The 26,158-nt window shown below is 54.2% G+C and overlaps 1 protein-coding gene and 1 long non-coding RNA gene across 4 annotated transcripts in view, besides 1 other annotated feature; one reads left to right on the top strand and one right to left on the bottom strand.

Moving 5' to 3' along the window:
• The window catches only part of Gse1 (genetic suppressor element 1, coiled-coil protein), a 352,883-nt gene that overhangs the window by 112,525 nt on the left and 214,200 nt on the right, over positions 1-26,158 (top strand). For all 3 annotated transcript variants that reach the window (XM_006531145.4, XM_006531146.4, XM_006531147.4), the window contains exon 2: positions 12,965-13,154. In XM_006531145.4, coding sequence (XP_006531208.3) covers positions 12,965-13,154 — 190 coding nt within the window. The remainder of the gene's footprint in view (positions 1-12,964; positions 13,155-26,158) is intronic.
• On the bottom strand, positions 1,186-4,229 carry Gm39264. The gene is made up of 2 exons (XR_879258.2): positions 3,942-4,229; positions 1,186-1,579 (listed from the first exon to the last, which is right to left on the bottom strand). It is a non-coding gene; the product is annotated as a predicted gene, 39264 (long non-coding RNA).
• Positions 6,301-8,052: an enhancer, noted in NCBI's record as "VISTA enhancer mm1642". NCBI's record gives its function as "enhancer in: hindbrain (rhombencephalon)[9/11] | forebrain[6/11]" and the evidence as "EXISTENCE:transgenic organism evidence [ECO:0001131][PMID:17130149]".

The following is a 26,158-nucleotide window of genomic DNA, read 5'->3' on the forward strand; positions in this document are numbered from 1 at the left end:
TTGGTATTGGGTGGTCATGCAGTGGCATCATAACTGGGCTTCAGTGGCTACCATGAGCCACCACCCTGCTGTCGCCTGGCCTTTCCTGTTAGAGGAGAGTGGGCTGGCTGACGGGCGTCCTACTATGTGCACTGGGCCAGGAACCACATGGCAAGCCTGGTTAAGTGCTTGCTAACCTGTTCTGGGCCCACCCAGGGCTTTCATGAGCATGGTTCATAATCTTCCTCCTCCCTGAGGGGCTTGCTGGCCTTGCCCAGGCTAGCCCCCACGCCACACATCAAAGCACACAACAGATCCGACCCCACCCTTCCAACTGCATCCACCAGAGAGGCTTGCTCTCTCACTCTTCTGCCTTTTTTTGTTCAGCCCGGACTCACGTCAGCCAATCATCCCCTCAGATCTTTTCAAGGAAGCCGGCAGTGAATGGGGACAAAAATTGCTGTCGTCTGGATGCGTCTCTAGTGATAGCTGTTTCCCTGGAATGGGAGGGAGCGAGGGTGTGGGTTCCTCCCAATCTTTTCTTTTTTCTTCCTAAAAAAAGAAAGAAGGAGAGAGAGAAAGAAAGAGCGAGAGTCTGGCTGGGTTGGGACCTGGTGGTGGATTACCTGCCTAGCTCAGGGGAGGCCCTGGGTTCTGTATCACCAGCACAAAGGAGAGAAAGGAAAACCTCCCTTGCCGTTCGTCCGTTCGCTGGTCACCAGGAGACTCTGCCATTCATTGTCTCTTGGTCTTTGTTCTGCTTTGAGACAGGTTCTGTCTGTGCAGCCCGGGCTGGCCTGAGACTCATGATCCTCCTGCCTCAGCCTCTCAATTAGATTCATCTGTGGTCAAGAGACCAGCCAGCCCTGAGCCTGTCATCCTGGCACTCAGGCAGTGGGGAGAAGTAGAGTTTAAGATAAGCTTTTGCTCAGTACTGACTGTGAGGCTCCATCTTGGCACAACAACAGAGAAAAACAGTGCTAGCCACCTTCCCTGCGGATGCCTGTCTTTAAAAAACTTTTTTTTTTTTTAATGACATTGAGATTTCTTACTTTGTGTGTGTTCACGCATGTATGACACGGCGCACATGTGGAGGCCAGGGGACAACTTGGGGGAGTCAGTTCTCTCCCACCAAGTGGGTTCCAGGGATTGAACTCAGGCTGTCAGGCTTGGCAGCAAGCTCCTTCATCCCTGAGCCCACTCTTCTCCCTCTGATGTCTTTTATTTTGGTCCCTGGACCCAGAAAAAACAGTCTGTGATCTGTCTGTCTGTCCTCTCATTTGGGGTAACAGGCACCTGGCACAGAGCACGGTTGACAGGGTCTGCCCCGCAAGTTCAGGTTCATCTCAAGGCTCTGACCGAGGAAGAGTCTTCATGTCCCGAGGTGGGTGTCCCTACTTCCAGAGGTGACCGGGCGAGTTCAGAACTGCTGTTTCTCATTTTGAGGACAGGCATTCCAGGCCAGGAGCCTCCTGGGCAGGGTGACAGTAAAAAGTGAGAGCCCAGAGTCCGTGGCTGTCAGTCCAAGCGCACATCTCTCAACCCCGGGTCTCACCTGGGTGGTGATAGTGGACGTGCCCTTCATGGGCTGCTGTGGGGACTGCATGAATTAAACACATGGAAAGCATCAGGGCAGGTGGTGAGCAGATTCGGAGCCTCAGACAAAGGTCATTCCATGGCCACTGGATTTATAAATATGTGCGTGCATAAACAGACAGACAGACAGACAGACAGACACACACACACACACACACACACACACACACACACACACGTGTTTGGTTTTGGACCCTGGGACAAAGGCCTGAGGTGCATATTTTACTTATCAAAGCAGACCAGTTCTCTAGGTTCTCCCAGCATGCCTCAGTCCCTACCTGGCACAGTCTGCCCCTAACCCTGAACTTTCCAGCCCAAGGCTGCCCTTCCCCCAGAGACTCTTCCCTAATTAATCCAGACATTTTGGTCTCATTTTCCCTCCCCCTCCCCCTCTCCCTCTTCTTCTTCCTCTTCTTCCTCCCCTTCCTCCTCCTCCTCTTCTCTTCTTCACTCTCTGCGCATGTGCCCCTTTCTCCTTTTCTCTCTCCCTCCTCTATTCACCCCCCTTCCTCATGGTGACTTCCCTGGCCTTGGTCCTTGGGGCTGGTGAACTCACCCACCCGAGAATAGCTTCTCAATAAACCTGCCTTTAATAGAACCTAATCTGGTTTAAATTGGCTCAATTCTCCAGTGGCGAAGAAATAACCTACACACACACACAAACACACACACACACACACACACACACACACACACTGGCCAAGCCTACAGGCTTCAGACCATGAGCTTTTAAGGGCAGTATTGGCAATCAGCCCAGGGTCCTCCGTGCCTCCCATTGTTCACATGGGCATTGGGCTTCAGGAACCAGGGCCTCGGGATAGAGAGAGAGGCTGGTAATCAGCTCATTGGCCTGACTACAATGATGTTGTCCCTTGAACCACCCAGAACCCAGGACACATCGTGGCCTCTCGTGACACTGATTTGTCCCCTGTGATGATGGGCAGCTGGGCAGCTGAGATGGATGCCCAGGACGGCTTTCTACTGCCATCTCCCCCTGTACTGCTGGAGCTCCCAGCAGCCACCGAGTGGATGCCATGATGCCCCGTGGGGCTGTTTGCTGTGCCTGTCACCCAGTTTCCACAAGCCTGTGACAGGCGCCCTGCCCCGGCGTGCATCCCGACGTGTTTTCAAAGGGTGTAATTTCTATCAGCTTCAATTAGAGCTATTTTTATTTTTTTGTCACCCCGAGGAACCTCCCTGTGGTTCAACTGCCATTTCTCACCGTTACATTCCTGGCAGGGGAAAGGAGAAAAATTAATAGTCCCCTGATCTCTTTGCTGATGGCTGTCAGCACTTGATGAACTGTCTGCCCTGGGTGGCGCTCCGCGTGTTTCACAGCAATTGTGTTATGGGCATGGGGGAGTAGGATCCCAGATGGGGGCTTTGGCAAGCCTCCGAGCCTACTCTCCCCTCTCCTTAGCACCTGCCAGGTGAGTCCCCAATTCCTGGTCTCTGTTTGACTGTAGGTGCACTGGGGTTGGCATCTATAGTCTTTCTGCTGTGTGTGGTTTTATGGGTGGCTAACCGTCTCTGAACCACATCTGAATGGGAAACCCTTCCCACGAGTCCACTCTTAGTAAGCAGCTCCGAAGCTGGCTTGGGGAAAGCAGAGATAATAATCCATGCAGGGGAGTCCAGAAGTGGGGTGCAGCCTGGCTGAGGGCCAGCAGATAAGACAAGGCACAAGCCCTAAGGATAGGAGGAGACACCTCCCCTTGGCCTGGAGGGAGAGGGACCAGCACAAAGGGAGCCTAGGGCCAGCAGGCAGCTGAGCTTGGGAATGGTAACTCCCCAACCTTTTGCTGGGCTTCTAGAACACTGAGTCTGAGGACCGACCAGAAGCTAACAGCTTAGACTCCCCGAGGAGCCCAGCAGTGCCAGCTGCAGACCTCTGATATCAAGAGGCCTTGAGTTTTGTCTGGTAAGAAAAACAAGACCCCAGAGGGCATATCCTGTAGGTTCCCGTTTGAACAGCCTGCTGGGAGTGAAGAGCCGGGACAGAAAGAACACTGTGGCAGAGGGATGCTCTGTGTCTAACTGAGGCTGGGGCTAGGAGTCCGTGCAAGGGCTGAAACCGTGGAGAGTTAAGCAAGCCCACACATTCAGAGCCGGATCTGAAGGTCTGAGCAGAGTCTGTCATACCCTGTGTGACAGGCGCTGTAGACGGCGTCATGCAACCATGGGGAGGATTGAAGGGCACACGGTGGATCTGCCTCATTGCTCACACCTGAAATGCACTCAGCAGCAGTCGTTAGGTTTCAAAAACAGCAAAAGCTGGGGCTGGGGAGACGGCACAGCAGGCAAGAACACTTGCTGTGCAAACACGAAGGGCTGAATTGCGATTAAAAAAATAATAAAGCACTCACCCGCAACCTCTGTGGTGGCAGTGGAGGAGGACTGCAGGGCTTTTGCTGGCTGTCAGCTAAGCTCCAGGTTCAGTGAGAGACCCTGTCTCAAAGGAATAAGGTAGAGAGGGATAGAGCAGAATGACTGGTGTCCTGTGATGCCTGTGCCCACAGGTGCATATAAAATGCACACACGTGCACACATGCATGCATAAGCAAGAGCACACTGGGCACATGCAGGCAAGCACATATGCATGCACTTGCAAATACACATGTCCTGCATATACACACATGCATGCATAAACATGTACACACAGGGACATATGCAGGCAACACACATGCATGCATAAGCACACATGTGCACACATGCATGCATAAAGAAGTGTACACATGCATACACACATGTATGCACACATGCATGCATAAACAAGTATACACAGGGACACACATGCAGGCAAGCACACATGCATGCATTTTCACATGCATGCACACATATATACATGCATAAGCACACATGTGCACACCTGCATGCATAAACAAGTGCACACATGCATGCACACATACATTCACACACACGTATGCATGCACAAGCACACACACACACATGAACACATGTATGCATTTGCATATACATGCATACATGGTACAGATGCACAAGCATGCACAGGTGCACATACACATGCATACACATGCACAAGCACACACACATGTATGCATAAACAAATGCACACATGGACACATGCAGACAAGCACACATGCATGCATTTGCACATGTGTGCATACATGTACCATGCACACATGTACACACATGCATGCATAGACAAGTATGCACGCATGCACATACATATCAGACCATGTATCTCTATGACTTAGAGCATTTCCAGGGCACCAGTTCACTCCTCATGAGAGCTAGAGGCCCCTGGGGTCAGGAGGCCTTCCATGGTTGCCCTATAGCTTCTCCTTGATGTAGGCACTTGTACTGTAGCTCTGACATGTCCCTGTCGTAGGGATCTTTGCTCTGGCAGTTCCCTTGGTCCCTAAATACTGTTCTCTATCCCTGAAAACAGCTCTTCCTGTGCCTCAGATCCGCCTCTCCCCTGTGCTACATTGGGGATGCTGGGTCAGACCCTGAGGTTACAGACTACTGTTCAGAGGGGGGGGGTGGTCTGGAAACCCCAAATCTATGTTCCTGGGATATGATGAGTGGGGTAGTACCCATCTCTACTCAGGATGGGACCTAAGGACAGAGTCCTGATCTCACTGAGGATGGCTGGGACATTTGGGGGCAAGGGGCAGGGCCATTGCAGATAGAGGCTTATGACAGCGGCTGACAGCCTGCCTGGAAGTCTGGTTCACAGTTTAGTGGGGCCCTTCTGTGGAGTCATGACAGGGACAGTTGCTTAGAAAACAGTATGGTAGGAAGGCTGGCCAACCCTGAGCAGTGTTCCCATGACCCTCTCATCTGTTGCTGCTCTGCTCCTTAGAGCCCTCACTTGACCAGTCCTCCCTCATAGCCACCCAGGTATCTGATGCAGCCTGTCCCACAGACACGGAAGCCAGGGCCCAGAGAGATGCAGCCATGTCTGAGAGCACATAGCTCACAGCGGCAAAGCAAGCAAGGCTGCTTCCTGGTCTATGTTGACCTCTCCGGGACTGTGTTCCTGCTGCTCAGGCGTGTGTGTGTGTGTGTGTGTGTGTGTGTGTGTGTGTGTGTGTGTGTGTATGTGTGTGTGTGTAGGTGATGGGAAGCATGTGGGTGCACCTTAGAGTGAATCTGGCCTCCTGCATCCTCTTGGGACACACAGGCAGATGCAGGTACCCCAGAGGCTGCAGGGGCTCCGTCATCATTGTGTCTCCCTGCTCAGTTTCTGTTCTTGGTGAGGCCTGGCCACTCCTACACAGACCTTTTGTCCTCCCCACCCGGCCCTCCTGCTGCCTGCTTTCCTTCCTCTCACTTCCTTCAGACTGGCCAGCAAGCACTGGGCTACCCATTCTCACTTATATTGAATATTCAGCCCAGCCAGCACGTCCTCTCCATAAGGCTAGGAATGGCCAGCTGTCCCACTAGCTGCCACATCTGTCTGAGGCACAATGCCAGGGCACATAGTAGGTGCTAATAAAGTGGGTGGGAACTGGATGGACGAACCCCTTGATGGGTGGGTGGATGGACTGAAGGATAGTTTGGACAGGTAGGTGGGTGGGTGGGCAGGCGGGTAGATGGTGGGATGGGTGGGTACAGGGGTAGATGGACAGAAAGAAGCGTGACTTTCGGGGACAGTCTGACCAGAGCCCAGCCGTGGGAAATGGACTGTGAGTGCCCCTCAGAGTGGAAGCTTGACCCCTAGGAGAGACAGGGAGTTGGGTAGCAGCAGTTAGATAAGGGCTGGCTTCTTCTTTCCTCAGCCTTGGCTGTGGCCTTCCAAAGACTACCAGCTCCTTTCTCAGACACGGAGAGTGCCCTGTGCCTGCTGGCATGGGGACCCGACTGGTGAGCTGCCAATTTTATCCCAGCCTCAGTTTCTCTATCTAGATCACTGCATAGTCACACTTCCTGCCAGGCTACCCAGCAGAATCACTGCCCAGCTTCCTGCCCTGGCTTTGTGCACACGTGTGCCCCTTTCTCCAGGTACTTGGATGGCTGCTGAGCCTGACAGTGGAGGTGTCCCCTGTATCCTCTTGACCTTCTGTTGTCCCCAAGGCTGGTGGATTTGACGCCTCCTCCTCCAGCCTCTGAGTGATGGGGAAGAGACCCCCCCCCAGCTGTGCTGCTTTGCCAAGCGGGTGTCTGTGCCCGCCCCAGCCCCAGCCCCAGCCCCAGCCGGAGCTGCAGCCGGAGCGCCCCTAATTGCCAGCACAGATGTGGAAGCCACCAGCCTCCCCTGTGCGCTCGGCTGTGCCGTGTGCTTAATTAGCCCCTGATTACTCATTTGCTGGGTGCCGTGTGTATTCCATATCTAATAACTTTCCAATTACGCCCGGCCGCTCTGCTCGCACTAACCCTTTAGCTGTCTGCCGGTCGGGGACGACGCGTGCAGCAGTGATGTGCTCTGGGCTGAAGCCTCTCCCTCCCGTTAGTGCAGGATCTGGCATTCCCTGCCTGCTTTGTGGAGTCATCACAGGGAGGCAAGGGCATCCCACGGTGCTTCCAGGCCTCTGACAAGACATCTTGCAAGTCCCACTGGAGCTGGGCCAATGCAGTTTCTAAGGATGGTACAGCCAGGGTGGGATGGGTAAAGGGACTGGGGCTCCTGAGGACAGAGCTGGCCTGTATCTCCATTGTTGGCAGCTGGTACTGGGCCTGTGGCCTGTGGCCTGTGTGCCCCTGGCAGGTCCCTGGAGGCTGGCAGTTGCGACATGAGGGGTAGAATGACCCTTAACCCCGCTCTTGTCTTCTTTTCCATGCCTGGCTTCTCGTGGGCTGAGGGTAGGTGGCACAGTGCTCTTCTGTGCCATGTGTCCCCCACGGCGATTCTTTGTCCCATGTCCCAGTATCCTCACCTTGCTCTGGAGGGAAATCCGCTGCAGCCTCAGAACAATCCCCACCCCACTCCCTACCCCGTTGTCTAGAATGCAAACAGGAGCCCTGGTTGGGTGTGGGTTCTGCTGGCATTTTGAACACCTGAACACCGGACTGACGGAGCACACAATCCCTCCTAGATTCACAGCTCTGACCTTAAATGTCCAATTAACCTTGAGGAGCTGGCCTGGCTTCTGTGTCTCAGTTTCCTCTGCTGCAGATGGGTGTGTGTGTGTGTGTGTGTGTGTGTGTGTGTGTGTGTGTGTGTGTCAAATGACTAACTGAGCTCAGACAGGTACTCCCTCAAGTCCGTGGCTTTCCCTATGCCCTGGGCTGTTGCCATCAGCCTGGTCACAGACTACCAGCACTGCCCAGCCTTAGAGCAGTTGAGTCCCTAGACTCCACTGTCCCTCTTGGAGGCAGCACCGTGTTTTCACTTCTGAGCTAAAAGAATGGAGTACTGGAGAAAAGAAGCCATACCATTGAGCTCTCCCAATATGGGAGAGAGGCTGAGACCCGGCCCCAGGCAGGCTGAGAGATGTACTCTAGCCTGGAACCCGGAGGAAGAAGAACAGTTCCAATAACAGAGCCGGTGCTTGACCCCAGTGTCTTGCTTGGCTGCCTTCAGGCTGCCGCGGGGCCGCAGCTTGAAGCCTGTTTTAGAGATGCATGGTTGGTTTGCTAGACACGGAGGGACAGGAAGACTGATGCTAACTGAGAAAGGGTGACATGAGAGGTCCCACGTGACAACTCCATTAATGTGAAATGTCCCCAGTAGGAGAGCGTATAAAGGCAGTGGAGCTGTGGCTGCAGGGGGGGTGGGGGCGAGTGGGATCGGGGGAGGGAGTGGGAGACTGAGGGAGAAGACTGACTTCCAGGAGTTTGGGGGAATGGAAGGAGACTCCCAGGGTGTCCCCAGAGTTAACTGGATAAAATGTTCTAACATGATACAACCCCACAAATGTTCAAAAAGCCATAAACTGGCACTATTTATTTACAGTACATGTATTTAGTGGGGGGGGGGGTGCCTCAGTATGCTTTCGGGGATCAGCAGACAAGTTGAAGAAGTCAGTCCTCCCTCTCCCTCTCTCTCTCTCTCCCTCCCCGCTGGGTGTCAGTGCCGGGGACTCATCCCACACAGGCCATGGTCTGGGACATTGATGTCCAGGACAGAGGGCTGTTGTGAACGGCCCCTTCCAAGCTGCTCTGGACATGTGTGCTCTCTGTTCTCTAGTCTCTGTCCCCAGGTGCGTCTTGCTGGAGGACTCGGGAGCTCTGTGTGTGACTTTGAGAGATAGAGCACACAGAGCTCCAAAAGTCCTACCTCACATCTCAACCTGTATGCAAATCGTCTCTCAGTTGTCAGTGTTTCCTAACAAAGAGCAAAGAGGATGCAGCTTCTAAAGGCAGCGGCAGATGCTTCCAGAAGCACAAGGGATGCAGGGCGGGGCTGGCATCCTGCAGCCATGCCTACTTGGCTCTAACTTGGTTCAGGGTCTTGCCCTGTGGGGTGGTTCATGGCACCCTGAGAAAGGGCAGATGTCTGTCCTAGCCCCTTTGTGACAGTAACACACAGTAGGCCTGATGCGCCACAGGGCCTCACTTCTAGGGAAAGCTCACCAGACACCTGTCCCTGGCATCTGGGGTGGGTGGGTAGACAGGTGGATGGGAAGGTGGATGGATGGGTGGGTGGATGGATGAGTGATGGATAGATTGGTGGCTGGATAACAGGTGAATGGAGTGAATAGGTGGATGGTGGACAGCGGATAGCTGGGTAGATGTGAGAATGAACAGATAGAGTGGTGGATGGAGTGTTAGGGAGGGTTTCCTATAGGAACAGAGCAGAAAGTACACACACACATACACACACATATACACCACACATACATATATACAAACACCACATACACATATACACACACATACACACACACATATAAGGGGGGTCACACACGGGGGATCACATACATACATACATACATAGACACACATACCACACACACACATACACACACACACATAGTGGGGTCACACACATATATATACACATACACGGGGGGAATCACACACATACACACACACACACAAGAGGGGATATTAATTAGAGTGGCTTACAGGCTATGGTCCAGCTAGTCCAACAATGGTCACCTACCAACAGAAATCCCAAGAATCCAGGACTTGTTCATTCTATAAGGCTGGATGTCTCAACTGGTTTTCAGTCTGTGTTGGAATCTGGAAGAAGTCGGCTCTAACGCCAGTGACATGGGAGCAAGGGCAAGCGGGCAAAAGGCAAAGGCTTGCTTCCTCGATGTTCTTTGTATGGGGCCACCGTTGGAAAGTGTGGTGCAGATTTGAGGTGGATCTTCCCATTTCAAATAATTAGTCAAGAACAACCCCTTAGAGGCTACCTAGCCACTGGGTCTTAGTTAATTCCAGGTGTAGTCAAGCTGACAAGCAAGAATAGTCATCACAGATAGGTAGATGGAGGATAATGGTTAGATAGATGGATGGTTGGTTGGTTGGATGGATGGATGGGAGGGAGGGAGAGAAGGAGAGAGGGAGGGATGGTGGGTGGGTGGATGGATGTCTGGGTTGGTAGGTAGGAGGGAGGGAGGGAGGAGTGGGTGGGTTGATGGGAGGGTGGATGGGTAGATAGATGGGTGGGCAAGTAGGTGGATAGATGGATGGGAGGGAGATGGACAGATGGATAGATGGGATGGGAATGGATGGACAGATGGACTTGTGGCTGGGTGGCTGGGTGAGTGGGCAGGGGAACAGATAAGGGAATGGTGCAAAGGTGTGAATTAAGAGCTAAACTGGGCCCAATCACAAGGTTCTTGATGGTGACATCTTCTATACCCAAGTTACTGTCCTTCCCTGCCAAACCCTACTCCCCTTGAAAGCCAAGTTCAGAGCCCACATGCTCCAGGAAGCCCTTCTGGATCTCCCAGCTTTTGAAGACACACCCCACCCCCCATCTCTGCAGCACTGACCCTGTACTCTGCCCCTGCCCTCGACTCTCAGCTTTGGTCTGCTGCTCTCTGTTTAAAAGCTTCATCCCACCATTGCTTCACAGCTGACTGAGGTTGCAGACAAGCACTTCAAAGTTCAAAGCCCCAATTACCGTGCAAGTTCAGACAGGTCGCTGTGCCAACTCCCTGGCAAGGGGGTGTCTGGAAGGACTGTGTGATTCTGGCTTGGACTGGTGCCAGCACATAGTAGGTACTCAGCAAAGAACATGTTTTTTGCTTTGGTTCTCTGCTAGACATGGTACCAACTGCCACTTTTACACCTACAACCCCTTCTCAGGCGTGCCACAGAGTTACCCAACTACTTCGCCCTAGCAGAACCCTGCTGGTTTCTCTACTCCAGGAGAAAAAGTAGGTCACAGGTATGGAACAAGAAGTACAGAACGTTCACAGTCCTCTGCTCCCCTCTAGCCCCATCTCCAGAGGCTAGCACAAGGACAAACCCTCCCCTGGCAGCAGGAGTCCCTGGCTGGCAGTGTAGCATTCTGCCACCCCTCGTGGATGTGACAACCCTATGACTGTCTTTCTTTAGTTTCACCCTGATAGAATTTTCCATGGTGATTTAGGACAAGATTTTGAAGCAGCCAAAGCCCCTGCGGGTAGGGCCCCAATCTGTACTCAGGGGTCCCTGCCACAGTGATTAGACTCACCCCAGGTCCCAAGGAACGAATAAATGAATGAAGAAATGATGTGTGTGGCCCGATGTGGTGCCTCCTGGCTCCAGCCTGCATGCCTGCCGTGGAGTTTGCGGGGGCTGTGGCTGGGCAGTGTCTCCGTATGGATGCTATAAATTAAAGTGTTCCAGGAAACAGCACAGTAAATTCATCTACCTCTTTGCCTGCAGGGCTGGCGGGGGCTGTGCTCGCCTCGGGAACTCTGAACATCCGTCTCACTTAGGGTGCTACTCCTACGGAACTAAGCCCTGGGAGAGAAAAACTTGAAAAAAAATTAAAAATAACTGGATGAATAGAAAATGACTTCTTAGCAGCCCTACACTCTCAGTGCAGAAGAGGGAGAGCCACCAGCCTGGGCTTGGCTCCCTGTGGTCCAAATGGCCTAGCAGAGGCTGAGCTAGCCCCAGCCGCCCACCTAGACCTGGGAATCCCTCTGGCCTGGGCTGACCCTGCTTGTGACTTATCCCCTTTACTGAGGCCACTTCTGAAACTTCAGTTTTCCCAGCCTTGAAGTGGGGGCGGGCAATAGAACAGTCAGGGTCATGGGGCAGAAAGAGGTGTGTATGGTGGGTAGGTGGGGGTGGTTAGAAGGGCGATCGATGGCCAGGAAGTGGAATGGGTTGGTTGAGACCATTTCTCTCTGGGAGGTGAGAATGTCCTAGGTCTGGATATGGGGTGTGTGGGACAGCTCTGTGGTAACTGGTGAATTCTTTGTTGAGCGCGTGTGTCCACAACTTAAATATGCATGGGGAAGGGCAAGTGAGGCGGCTCGTCGAGAGAACACGTGTGAGATAGCTCAGTGGGGGGATGTGTCTGCTAGCAAACATCACAGTGTGCCTGTGTTTGATCCCTGGTACCTACACGGTGGAAGGAGAGAACTGACCCCCCCCGCACCCCCACCCACGTATATTGTACTCTGATTTTAGAGCCTAACTCACACACACACACACCCGTATATTGTACTCTGATTTTAGAGCCTAACTCACCAAGTAGGATGTGCTGGTGAGGGTTGGTTGCCTGCATGCATGCAGACGGGTGTCTCTGTAGAGACTGGGTAGGGACATGGCAGTCACTGTGCCTAGCAGCCTGGAGTGAGATGTGGGAACAGAGGTGTGCTGACACCTAGAAAATGTGGTTTCAAAGCGGACCTACCACGCATGTCTTCTCTTTTGACTCCCGTGATGCAGGGACTTAGAACCCCCGTTGTGTGAGGAAGTGAGCCTAGGCAAATGCATGCTATAAAGGGGAAGACGCTAAGCGGTAGCTCCCCCCAAAGACCCTAAGGATGGTATCCCTGGTTTCCTGAACCCTCTCCAGTCAGTCACCCCGTGCAGTGGGGAACCTCACCCATGCCTGACATTCATAACGGGACAGGATGGATGCCGCCTGGTCTCCAAGAGACTGCTCCCCGAAGGAATTGGAGAAATGACATCCCCTCCCCCTAATCTGTAGGGTACAGCTGAGATAACCATCCCAGCTTCCAAGCAGGGTCCTGTTATACAGTGCATGGCGGCATACAGACATCCCCAGGGACTGGCTGTGTAAGGCTGAACCTCTCTCCTGGCTCCCTCATAAATCCTCACCAGGGTGGCTGTCAGAAGCTAGAGGCTTCTGTGTGTCAAGACATCGAGAGATGGGACACGCACAGTATTACAAGGTCTGGTGTCAGCCTGAGGTTCCTGGCCAGACAATGAGAGTCCATAGTCTTCCGTGTCATGCCAGCTCAGTTGAACTGCTGACCGGAGAGGTCAGGCCACAGTGAGGGGGAAACAGAAAGACAGCCCAAGGCCCCTCTCCTTCCTGACTCGTTTGTCTTCCTTACAGGTTACCTCAGCTCCCCTGGAGGCACCTGCAATTGTCCATGCTCCTGCATCAGAGCCCGAGCTACAGCCGGTGCCCCCCACAGACAGTCTATCCAGGGGCATCAGGACCACCCAGGAGCCGCTGCCAGTGTCGAGCCAGCAGAGCAGCCGGGACAGCTGGGACGGAGATGGCGTAGACCTCACAGCTACAGGTAGAAGAGCGTCTTGCGTCTCTCCACATGGGGGGCTGGGCCTGAGCCAGCCCATGGGCTGCGGCTCTAGAGGCTGAGTTGGGACACTGAGTTCAGAGCTGGGCTCCACCTCAGGTCCTCGGTGTACGGGGCTCAATTTCTGCTTCTTGGGGCTTGGAAAATTCTCTTCATGCTCTGTGATGACTCTGCCTGTGCGGTGACTGTTCATTCATGCTTGCAAATGTCACTGCAGCAAACACGAGCCTGCAGGTAGTTTCTGCGGGAAGTGGGTATGAGGACCAACTGACCTAGTCACCTGTCAAGGTTTCCATAGTGCTGGGCTAGCAGGCAGGAGGACGGCTGTATTGAGGCTTCCCGGGTTGATGGCCTCTTATCCCTCTGTTGCTGTTCGGTGGTTTTCGAGGGAACTGTGGCTAGGGTGGCCCTCCTGAGCCCATCAGCCACTTGTGTGCTCCTGAGGCCTTCACTGTAGGTTCTGAAGATGCAGTGGACACTTGTATCCTTAGAGTCTCTTCTCAGGTCCTAGGGATGCCTGCAGGGCCACCGTAGGAGGGGGATGTACTAAGGAGAACCTGTGGGAACCTGGTCTGTGCTGTCCCTGGGGAGGAGTGGAGACTCAGGGGCCTGACAAGCCACTGAGGTGATAGAGACCTGCCACATAGCTTGTTAGAGAACAGCAGGAGTTGGGGCTGAGGGCTGTGTGGCACAATAGGTTGGACCACTACGGGCCCAGGCTTAGATCTGGAGTATTCATCTTTCAGTTCCATTCTCCTTTCTTCTATGAGATGGACTCAGTCCTCGGGTTGACCTGACAGACCAAGTGCTTATGCCTTGGGGGCCTGAGGGGCTTCAGATACTAGCAGGTGTGCACAGGGTGCCCATACAGAAAAGTGGGGGTGCAGGGCAGATGCTGCCAGAGACTAGCACCCCTTTTCCCCCACACTCACACATTCACCCAACACGCTCAGAACCTTACATCTGTGAACAGCCGTGGCAGCGGGCAAGCCTGGCTTCCATAGCCTGTGGCATCTGGTACCAAGGGAAGTGCTGTGTGTGAGCCTGGGCACTTAATACTGCTGGCTGTCCCAGGTCAGTGGGCAGAATGCTATGCTTGCCCGGACCACACTTCCCTTGGCACTCCCTTTAGTTCCACAGGCATGCCCTGTAGAAACCAGGGTGCTCTGAATTGATAAGAGCCCTCCAAGGTCCAGGACACCCCTTTCTGGACTGGGTCTTGAAAACACCCTTGTCTCTGCATTTCCTACCCACCCCTCCAGGGAAAGTCTACCCTGAGATGTGTCCGCAGGGGCCCAACCATGTTCCTGGTGAGGGACAGGCCAGCCCCTTATGGAGTTCTACAGGAGAGCCAGCCAGTGTGTGGGGAGAGGTGCACCCAAGGCTTTGGGCTAAGGGGCCTTCAGCAATCCTCTGTCTCCCGTACTGAGTCCGTGAGATGTGCCTGGTGGCTGGTAGGCCATAGTGTTCTGTGATACTCAGGCAAGCAGAGGCTTGTGTTTGTGTGTGTGTGTTTGTGTTTACGTCAGCACAACAGTGTGCGGTGGGCTCAGAGAGCCGGAGGCGCCCACCCTTGCCACACAGCAGTGGTGGGGTACTGGAGTTTGAACCCTGTGTCTGGCTTCTACCACCTGCTTCAACTCTAATCCAGAAAGTGCCAGGCCATAAGGGAGCTCTGCTTGGAATGTTTGGATAGGTGTTGTCACTTCTGTGTCCCCAAGGGTAACTCCTAGGTAGTTGGTTACACACTGACTTGCTCTGGAGGCTGCCCTGGGTGAGGGAGGGGGAGGGGGAGGGGGAGAGGAGGTGGGAGGAGTGCTCCCTGAGAGTCAGGAAGCCAAGGTACAGGGTCAGGGGGCACAGCCCTGCTGTCTAAGCAAAGCAGAGCTGGGGGCCAGGTCAATAGACAAAGAAGACTGGCTGGCAGTCCTGCCTGCCCTGCAGTGACAGGCTGGGCAGGGCACCGGGGCCCCGTCTGCCAGCTGCTCCCACCAGGATGGATGGCCCAGGGCAGCTTCTAGCCGTGAAGGCCAGGAACATGGCCTATAGTCAGGTCCCACGGGGGCAGCTGCACGGCTCGGAATCTGACGGTGACTGATGGATTATCATACACCTGCCACCTCTCATCCAGCAGTGGGCGTTGTGGCTCACACCAGCTGTGCACTGTTTGCCTGAGGCAGGGCCGGTCACATGGGGCATGGTGATGGGTTACATGTGGTACACATGCAAACATGTGCATAGATACACACAGAGACTATGGATCAGAACCTCCCCACCACGGACAAACATATATACCACCAATGAGTGTACTTGTAAATACAGGTGCTCAAACATGTGGGACAGAAATGGACATGCGTACACACACTTGTGTTCATACCAACACACACGGATACACCGACACAGGTGCATACATGCAAATACCAAGATGTAAAGACTACAGAACACAGAGAAAGATACGGGCCTCACAGACTCACCGACACCCGAACGCTTGCATAGTATTCGGGTGGGAAATCAGTCCTCCTAGCAGAGATATGCACAGGCCTCATGACTGTATCGTGTGTGTGCATAGACAAGGTCTAGACCCTGTACTCCACAAAAGCCAACATCCGCTCATAACTACAGGTGATACACAGCAGCCCTATACACATCTGAAGCACACAGGGGTGCACACACAGACTCCCCACAAGCATGCGGACTCCTGCCCAGGACACACTCTCATGCACACACACATACACACACACACACACGCACACACATGGACATGGACACGGACATTGCATGCACATATACGCGCACATACACACCAATGTAGCACATCTTTTTAGAGCTTAGCTACAGGGAAGTCTCTCGAGAGCCCAGCTGTGGTGGCTTCAGCCAGTTTTGACTTGCATAGTCCTCTCTGGGGGTGGTTGGTCAGGGCAGGAAGGGGACATCTACTTCTTAGCAGGGATGTAAACACCTCAGCCAGCCAACTGTTCCTCAACTCTGCTTCCCTGCAAGTGTTCTCTGTATGGAGCGAGTTGAGGAAAAGGCCTTTGCTAGGCCAGAATGCCCAGGAATTCTTGTGCAAAGCAATGAGTTTGAAGCCACTGGATTCTACCCACCAGGGTTTATAGGATTTGGTGTCACTTAGGGAACAGGGCCACCTCTATGTCAGGGATGGAATTGTCCATGGTGAAGCTTCTGGGTAGCTAAACTTTGTGTGGGGAACGTTGACCCGGGTGCCGCACTAGGAAAGCCACTACTGGTTGTAGATCCAGTTCTGGGCTGTGGACCAGCACCTGCCAGGCACCTTGGGCCCACTTCTCCATCCTGTGAGGACCATGGTGAGCCAAGCCACAGTTCCTTTAGCTAACAAGGCCCAAAGGAACCATAGCCTGGTGTGTAGTCCCTTCTGCAGAGAAGGGTGTTATTTGGAGTCTTGTGTGGGGCACTTGGCTCTGTTAACAGCCTTGAGCCTCTAGTTGGAACAAGAGCCGTTTTAATGCGCATATGGAAGGAAGCTGGCGAGGTGGGGGAGGGCTCTCAAGGCAGTTGTCCTTGTGCTGAGCACAGGTTCCTTGGAGTGGAAGTGATTCTACATGCTCCACAATGACAGGAGGGAGACGGCCTTAGTATCACAGAGGGTCCATACCCTAACCTTAAGTTGTGAACTTCAGGGCCTCCCAAAGCCTCAGCTGCTCCGACTGCAGAAGCCACCGTGAAATGAGGCCATCCAACTGAGTTGGCCTCAGGGGCATGATGGTGACACAAACGCTAAGACGCCGTGATAGCTTCCAGGCAAGGTTGTGTAGGTTACGCACTCTACAACAGCAGTGTGTGTCATTCCTGAATGTCCTTCCTGCATGGCCGTGGGGGTGGCCACCTGCCCTGTTAGACGGATGGTGGCTTTGCATGTCATTTCTGGGTGGTGTAGCAGTCCCTCCTGTGAGGAGTTTCTCATATCTGCAGAGACACTAGAAGCCGCAGTCCCCACTGGTGATCTGAGCTGTGTGTACCCAAAGCCATGGCCGGCCACTCTGGTCCCAGCCTCTCCCATTCTCAGCTGCATGCCAGCATCATTCCCAGCTGTGTGCATCCCTTGGATGGGGCTTCATGAGACCTAACCTGAGAGGACTGGGGCTTAGCTGTGTGCATAAATGGCTACCAGGGTTTGTGGCCGCATTCCCCCCCTCTCCAGATGCCGGCATCCACACACTGCAGTGGATGGTGGAGGACCCCATGTCCTCACCAGCACACAGGTGCAGAAGCCTGGCTGCCACAGGCTGGTTTACCCACGGGTACCATTACTGCCTGTGTAACTCTCTTTCCTTGTCACTGTGATCCAACACCTGACAAAGGCTGCTTATATGCAGGGAAGGGTTTCCTCAGCTCAGGGTTCCAGGCTACAGTGTCGGGGAAGACTTGGCAGGAGGAGCAGCCGTCAGCGGGCAGGAGGAGTCACATGGCATCCACAGTCAGGAAGCAGAGAGGAGAAGACTTTCTGGGTGGCTCATTTTCTCCCTTGTATCCAGTCCAGGACCCCACATTCAGGTGGGGTCTCCCTTGCTTACTTAACTCAATCTAGAAAATCCCTCATGGCTATGCCTAGAGGTTTGTCTAGTAGGTGATTCAAGACCCAGTCAAGCTGACACTCAGAATTAACCATCACATTACCCGCCATTGGGAAGGAAAGCGGCTTCCTCATGGACGGGTCAGTGAGGGCAGATGCTGTGTAGAGAGAGGCATTGCGGTAGGAGAGCTGTAGCCCTAGCACTGTCTCTTGCTGCACAGCCTTTGTTGCTTGAAGACTCCTCCCATCCCTCCTCTTGTAGGCTATCACCTAGCCTATCTTACCCAGAGATGTCAGCTTACTGTGGTTGCTGTGATAAATCTTTTGTTTTGGTTTTCAAGACAGGTTTTCTCTGTGTAGCCCTGGCTGTCCTGGAACTCACTCTGTAGACCAGGCTGGCCTCGAACTCAGAAATCCGCCTGCCTCTTCCTCCCAAGTGCTGGGATTAAAGGCGTGTGCCACCACTGCCCGGCTGCTGTGATAAATCTTAAGCTGGGCATATCACACACACATACACACACACACACACACACACAGAGAGAGAGAGAGACACACACACCAGTGATCTCCACACTAGGGAAGTGAGGCAGGAACATCACTAGGTAGCCTGGACTATATAGTTTCACCCAAATCTCACTGAGGGAATTCAGGATGGACAGGGTCAGTTTCTGAGAGGCTATAGGGAAAGCCTGGTCCTCCTTCTGGAACATTCCTTGGCCATCAATCCCCATGTCTGTCTTCAGGGTCTGCAATGCAGAGCACCCATCATCCTGGTCCTTGCTGATCCTCTCCTCCCTGGCTCATCTACCATGATCTCCCGATAGCTGTCCTGGGACTGTCCTGGGACAACCTTGCTGCTAACCTGTCCCCCAGGCAGCGTCTCAGTAGCTGCTGCTGCAGCCTTCACCCAGCTGGGCTTCCTGATCAGGACGGGGAAGCCTTATGGGGTCTGCTACTCTGCTGACCCTAACACCAGAATTGCTGGGCTGTTCAGGGCAGGAGCAGACAGATGTGGAGAGGAATGCTCTGCTGTGGAGGTCCTGCTTGGGGGACAGGGTTCCTCAGGTCCCCACGTCCCTGGCTTTGTCTTCAAGGTTCGGGGCTGGCTTCGTGCTCCCTTGGAAGGACCTGGGAAGCGGGAAGGCCCTTGCCACCACAGCTATGATAAAGCACTGTTGTTGACTGTGTTTGAGAAGAGAGACTGGGCAAAGCTCTGTCTCTCTGTCTCTGCACCAAGCGGCCACTCTCCTCTCTGCTTCCTGACTGCAGATGCTATGTGACTCCTCCTGCCTGCTGCCAGCTGCTCTTCCCACCAAGTCCCCCCCCCCCCCCCCCGAGGAAACCCTTCCCTGCATATAAGCAGCCTTTGTCAGGTGTTGGATCACAGTGACAAGGAGCCTTGAGCCTATGTCCTGCCTAGGCTACTAAGGCCCCATTTCCTGGCTCTGAGGCTACCCCAGGACTCCCACTGTCCTCAGGCCCTGAGCTGCTCTGCAGCAGGGAATGGGATCTGGCCTTGCAGCACTTTGTAGCCAGCGCCTGGCTTCCTTGGGGACACCTTTGTCAGGCCTATGTGGGGACATTCATTGTTAGGACCCTGTGAAATTTACTCCTTGCCTGGCCCTTGTGGGGACACTCATTAATTGGCCCTTGTGGGGGACACTCCTTGCCTGGCCCCCTCCATACCTTCCAGGTGCAGGCAGGGTCTGAGGTTCCTCAGAGCTTCTCCCTGCTTCTGCTGCTTATTTGTCTGTCTGTCTGTCTTCCTATCTCCCACCTTCTTCCCAGAGCCCTCTGAGAACAGCACTGTTCCAGGCCTTCTTTGTGCCATCTTCCTAACTCAAGACTGGCCCTGTATCTTTTTTGTCCCTGAGGGGTGGGAGTGACTCTGGGTTCAGGGGCATCTCCTGAGATCACAGGTTCTGAGAAACAGGTTCCTTGGGCTGAGCTGCAGCCATGGAGAGGGTTTCTGGGTGCTGGGGCTGTGTCTAGTAGGGATGCTCCTTCCAACTGCCCTTCCCACCCCATCCCCCCTTTTCTTCCTGTCATGTGTTAAATAAGCTGCGTGCTGTGCAGCCAGGATATGAGCATTTTCACACGCGTGGATCTGGGCTTGTTGGACTAAGACCTGGCTCTACTGAGCTTCTGGTATAAGCCGGATGTCGTCTCATGCTTTGGTTTCCTCATCTGTGGCACAAGGATGCTGCCTGACCTGCCTTAGTTAAGCTTTCTATCCCTGTGATAAAACCCTTGAGATGGGGCTGGGGGCTTACAGATCCAGTAACAATCCATTGAAGGAAGCCAAGACTGGAACCTGAAGGCAGGATGTGAAGGAGAGGCCGTGGCGGGACACTGTTTACTGATTTGCTCCGCGTGGCTTTCTTAGAGAATCCAGAACCACTTACGTAGGGGTGGTGCCGCCCACAGTGGGCTGGACCCTTCCATATCAATCATCAATCAAGAAGATGCCCCACAGACTTGCCCACGGGCCATCTGATGGAGGGAGCTATCTCAGTTCCCCTTCCTAGACAACTGGAACTTGTATCAGGCTGACCAAAAATTTAACTAGCACACTGACCAGAAGACAAGAGGCGGCCTTGTCTGACCTACAGCATGACTCCAGCACACAGAAGGAGGGCTCTACTTATCACCAGCAATCCCGCCTCTTTTCCTCTTCTTTGTCAGAATAATGGGCTCTGGCTGAGGCTGCCTCTGTCACCAGGAAGGCAGAGAAGGATACTCAGCTGGCAGACGGCCCATAGCGGCATGTGGAGAGCTGAGCGTGGTGACACCAGGCACAGACAGGTTCTGCCAATGGTTGGGGAGCCACAGCTGCTCCAGGGTTGCAGAGAGGGATGCTGCTCCCTACACGTCGCCCCCCCCCCCAGTACCCTCCTCTGCAGTAGGACCTCCCGGGCACCTGCCATACACCTCACTATACCTTCCACTCCCTTGGGTGCTACCAGTGGAGCTGGGATCCAATGCCTGGCTCCCACTCGCAGTGATTTTTATCTTCTTGGGCACATCTCATAATGCTGGAAACATGGCTTGCAAGTCAGGGCAGGAAGTCTAGAGGCCTCTGAAGGTACAGGCAGTAAAGAGGCCTTTTACCCAGAGAGAGAAGGCCTGGAGTCCCTCTGGGCACAGTGGGGCTCACGGGCAGAGACCAGCCGACCCTCCCTCTTTCTCCTTTCCCCTTACTGTTTTAGTGGACATTTTATTCTGACAGAGGGTCTGCCCATGGTGCCCAGGTTAGCTTGGAACTCTCCATCCTCCTGCCTTAGTCTCTGGAGAGCTAAGACAGCAGGCATGGAGCACCATGCTCAGCTGGGCCTGCATTCCAATCAGCACATTGGTGCTGGCTGAGGACTTTGGGAAACGCTGCCATCTTGTCAGTGTTCCTAGCACCAATGTCTGATGCTCCCTGCTGTGCCCTCTTCCTCTCTTTAAAAATTGTTTTGTTGTTTTCAGTAAGGGGCGGGGTGGGGGTGGGGTATCTCATGCCGAAGTCCAAGCTGGTCTTGAACTCATGGCTCTGCTGCGGCAGTCTCCTAGTGCTGAGACATAGGCCCATGTCCTTATCCCTGGCAGATCTGTCTTCCGTGTATGATGGCTCCCACCCACTGGGATGTACTGTCTTTTCTACACTTCCTTGGCTGGTGTGTGGCCGTGTGGCCTGCCACCAGTTTCAATTTTCATAAAACAAAGAGGAAAGGGTATTCAGTGTGGGGCAGTGGGGAATGGTAACCCAAGGGTTGGCTCAGACCTAGTGTCTTCCTGATGGCTTGTGATCAGGGGAGATTTCTGTGCCTGCTGTGCTGTGACCCAGAAGTGCCACCGCCAACTGGAACTTCTACCCCAGGAGGTTGGAGATAGACATTTTCAATGACAAAGATAGATTAAGGGGGTTGGGTTGGAGTGGGCTCAGGGCTTGGGTTGGAGTGGAGTGGGCTCAGGGCTTGGGTTGGAGCGGGCTCATGAAGAAGCTGAGTGTGTTGGCTCACACATGTGACCCCTGAATTGGAGAAGGGGAGAAAGGATATGACCCCCTGAGGCTTGCGGGCCACCCAGCCTAGCTCAGTGAGTGAGTCCCTGTCTTCAAAAACAGGATAACGACTGAAGACATCTGACATCAGAGTCTGACCTACACAGACGTGTGTACCTGCCCCTCCCTGAGTCTCCACACAAGCACGTAAACACACACAAAGACTATGCTCGGAGCCACTGAAGTGACTTTTGTGGGCCCTGTGGGTGAAGAGTCATGGGGCCCTAGGGAGACAATGTTATAACTAGCCTGGCCCACCCTCCTGAAGGCCACATATGTGTGACACTTTCCCTGTGTCCTCGGGGGCTTATTCCGTTCAGCTTTTAGTAGTTGCTCACGGGGTTGTAGCCTCTCTCTTCAGCTTCATTCCCATCTGGAAATGTTGTTCCTTCCAATTTGTGGGTCTCTTACCTCCGTGTGTGTGTGTGTGTGTGTGTGTGTGTGTGTGTCTGTGTGTGTCTGTGTGATGCTGGCTGGCCTAGGCGGGCGGGGTGGGGTGTGGGGGACTCGCAAGCTTTCACTGGGTGAATGGGAGCTGGGGTCTGTGCGGCAGTGGATGGAGGAAATTAGAGCCCAGGTATGTGCATCCAAGTGGCTTCTTATCCAACTCTAGAGCCTTCCTTCTCTCCTCAGGGCATGGTCCAGTCAGCACATGTTTTGTACAGGAGCTCTGAGGGTTGAGTGAATTTATTTCAAACACCTGGTGAGGGAGCTATAAGAAGAGCTGCAGAGATGGCCAAGTGTTGAAGGGCACTGGCTGCTCTTCTTGCAAAGGGCCAGGGTTCAAATCCCAGCACCCACATTTAGATAGTGTCCAGCCTCAAGTCACTCCAGCCCAGGGAACCTGGCGCCCTCTCCTGGCTTTCAGAGGGACTGCACAAAGGTGGTGCACTTCCACACAGGCAAAACACTCTCGCCTAAGAAATAAAAACAAACAAATCTTACAAGCAAAACAAAACCAGAAGAAGCAATGCCTTTAGGAAACAGAGGACCCAGCCTTGGTCATGGCTCGGCCAAGGGCACTCAAGGTCACAGCTGAGCTTGTGCCCTGGAGGATGTTCCTGGGAGCAAACACTTGTGTGAGTCTGGGAACGGCCTTCTTCCCGTCACACCGGTTTCCTGTGGTTGCTGTCACATGTCACCTGGAACTTAGTGGCTCCAAACGTGCCTCTTCCTTTTAGGTTAGAGGTCAGAGCTCTCGGCTGGGTTCCAGGCTAAGGCCTCACAGGCTGCTTCCTCCTTAGTGTGTAAGATCTGCCTCGCGCTTGCCCCAGCTTCTGAAAGCCTCAGCTGTCCTTGGCCTGTGGCCCCTTCCTCGTGTTTCTCCTTTCTCTCCCATTGTACCCCTCCCCAGCTGGAATAACCCTGAGACCCCAACACACCCAACTGGCTTATCTAACCTCTCCTTCTGCCTAGGGTTTAATGTCCCAGCTACAGCCACAAGAGGTCCACTTTGCCCTGTGAGGTGGCTCTTTGTTCACAGCTGCAGGAGGAGGTGGTGTCTCATAGAGCCTGCTGGTTGGCGGTCCGTTCCAGTCAGCCTGACTGGGCTGACTATGTCTTTGGTACGGGGTCCCTAGTGTCAGTGAAAGGGGCGGAGTGGACAGGAAGTGTGTCTCTATTCAGGCAGTTGCAGGACAGTGGGGTCACTCCAGAACTCAGGGGTGTGGTGGGCCAGCCTTGTAAGCTGCTGAGTAAGGACAGCCTGCATTTGGACCCCCAAATTCCCCTCTCTTTGCTGAGCAGGTCAGGGGTCAGGATGGTTTCCTGCCCCTCCCGGACAGAAGCTGTGGATGTAGTTTGTCACTGGCCCAGAAGGGGGCGCAACCCAGCAGAGCCAGAAACAGAAGCCTGGAGTGGGTGGGGTTAGCCCCAGGAACCAGGTTCTGCCCCTTCCCCTCCCCTGGGTACCTTGGAGACAGCAGGCAGATCACCCTGGTCCCCACCTCCAAATGCATCCAGAACATAGATCTGCCTAGAACTTTCCCCTGGAACCCCCAAACACTGCCAAAGCTGAGGGCACCTGGAGTGCTCTCTTTCCCCCAAATGCATCAAGATGGACACCAAGAAGAGCAAGCCACAGGGGAAGCACCATGTGACTGGGGACTTTAGAGAGAAGGGAATTCAGAATGGAGACCCTACCAGCTGAATAGGGCAGAGAAGAAGTTCTCTGGGGAGAGACCCGAGACCCTTGACTCAGAAATGCTGGAGCCTCCTGTCCCTCCTCCCTCCCAGTGGCCTGTGTCCCTTGCATCTACAACCCCCACCCCCAAGCAAAGAGCACTGACTAGGCTCTGAAACCCACAGCCCACCTCAGCCTCTGAGAGCCCACCACTTGCCTGGCCTTCTGTGCCGTGGAGCCTCCTCTTGTGGAGCCTCTTCTCCTTTCTCGTCTGAGCCTCCTCCTCCTCCTCCCTGTGTCCCACGCATACGCACATCCTTTCCCAGCACCCCAGCCTTGACTGTGTCTCTTTGACCTTTGACCTTTGTGTTGACCCCCCTTGTGGTGCCAAATTCCTACAGGAATGAGGGCTGTCAGGGTGACCCCTCTGTGTCTTAGGGCATAGCCTTCCTCCTCTGTGCACAAAATGTCTTGGTCAGCTGAGCCTGCCAGGAGAACACGAGGCAGAGAAATCAGGACTATAGGGAAATAGCTGTCACCTCCGAGGGCCTGGTCCCCACAGAAGCCATAGTGGCAGTGCCAGGCAGGACGCTGGGGAGCAGGAGGAAGCCTGCCTTGCCTTGCTGGGCTGAAGCTTGTACGCAGCTCCGAGTGTGGACCTAGCTCATAAAGGAGCTTAGTAGGGTTGAGAGAGGTGGATGGAGAGGCAGAGAGAAGGGAGCCTCTCACCGGTGGGTCCTTCCGCCCCTCCCATAAGTGAGTCCACTATTGTCCCCACAGGCAGCCAGACCAGGCTGGGCCAGTCACTTCTCATTGACCAGAGGAGCCCACGAGTGAGTGGGCCCAGAGTGAGCCCCAGGGAAAGCCTGCACCAGCTTAGAGGAAGGAGTGTGGGTCTTGGGACTGGTGCCCAGACATCAAGGCTTGTAGACGGATGTGGGGGTGACAGAGGGCTGAGCCCTGACTCAGGGTGGCAGTGTCTTAGCTCAAGGACACTGAGATGCATTTGGGGTATAAGTGTTGGCCCAAGAGGCAGTACTTTGGGGTCCCAGATCCAGCCTAGCTGACTGAACGGTGTGGTGGGATATTGAGCCAACCCCTCCTACAGCTTGTCCCAAGGCACGAGCCTCCACACCCTGTGCACTGTGGAACAGAGGCTGACCCGGAGCTGACCCCGGCACCAAGCCTGCCCTCGGGCTCATCTGTGTGCTCCCAGCTCTGAGGCCACTGAGTCCTACATTCCCAGAGCATACCTAGCCTGGGACAGCCTAGGTGAAGAGCCAGTGCTGACCCATTTCCAGGCCACCCTCTGGTCAGGAAGCAAGAAGTAAAAGGCAGGGATGGGAGCGGCGGTCAAGAGTGGAGCCGTGTGGGCCTGGGCTACAGAGCCCCCAGAGGGTCAGAGGCATGCTCAGGGCCCAGGTGTCCCATGCAGGTGACTCTGAGGTTCTAGTCCTCCCAGTCCCATGTCAGATACAAGTGACATCTGACATTTCCTTTAGCACAGGCAGCATCATCAGTGAAGGCTGCATGGAACCCAGGCTAGGGGCCAGTCCTAGGTGTGACCTTCTTTTCCCTGGTAAGACGTACAGTTTACAGATAATGAAGGGGACACACGATGTCTTACAGGGCTGTCTGAGGTAGTAAGGGACTAGTCCCTGAGAGTAGTCAGGAGGATTGGGTCTCACTGGGGCGGGGTGGCAGCAATGGCAGAGACACCAGTAGCAATGTTTGGGGACTCCAGGGGAAAGTTCTATGTTCTTATAGGACATACATGTGGGCACTGGAACCTGGGCAAAGCTTGTGATACTGGCTGTTCCTTTGTGCAACTGCCCTCTGCCTGCTTTGTCCTTTGCCCTGGCCTCCTGCCTGGGCTAACCTGGTCTCCTGCCTGGGCTAACCTAGCTGGCTCCTGGGCCTGTCCCCAGGTTCTAGGTGGCCATTGCTTGTGTGGTCCTAGATTGCCTCAGACAGAAGGAAGGTGCTGAGCTCTGGCCTCTCATAGGCAAGGGGTGGCCTCTCTCCAGCTCCGTTTAGCCCTTTCAGTGGTTGCCGTGCACAGACTCCTCCTGCACCCCTGAATTCTATGTTTCCTTAAGCCTCGGGGGCAAAGGGCACTTGCCCAACTTCCTTGGTGTGAGCTGGGCGTGCCGCCAGGCACCCAGGTGCTGTGGGCAGAAGAAGCTATAGGTGAGAACTGTGAATAGATGCTGATGCTTGCCAGCATGGTGGGTCTGTGAGCGCCTCACCTGTGTGTCCTGCTAGCTGGG

The sequence above is a fragment of the Mus musculus genome, chromosome 8 (genome assembly GCF_000001635.26).
Source record: "Mus musculus strain C57BL/6J chromosome 8, GRCm38.p6 C57BL/6J".
Taxonomy (NCBI): domain Eukaryota; kingdom Metazoa; phylum Chordata; class Mammalia; order Rodentia; family Muridae; genus Mus; species Mus musculus.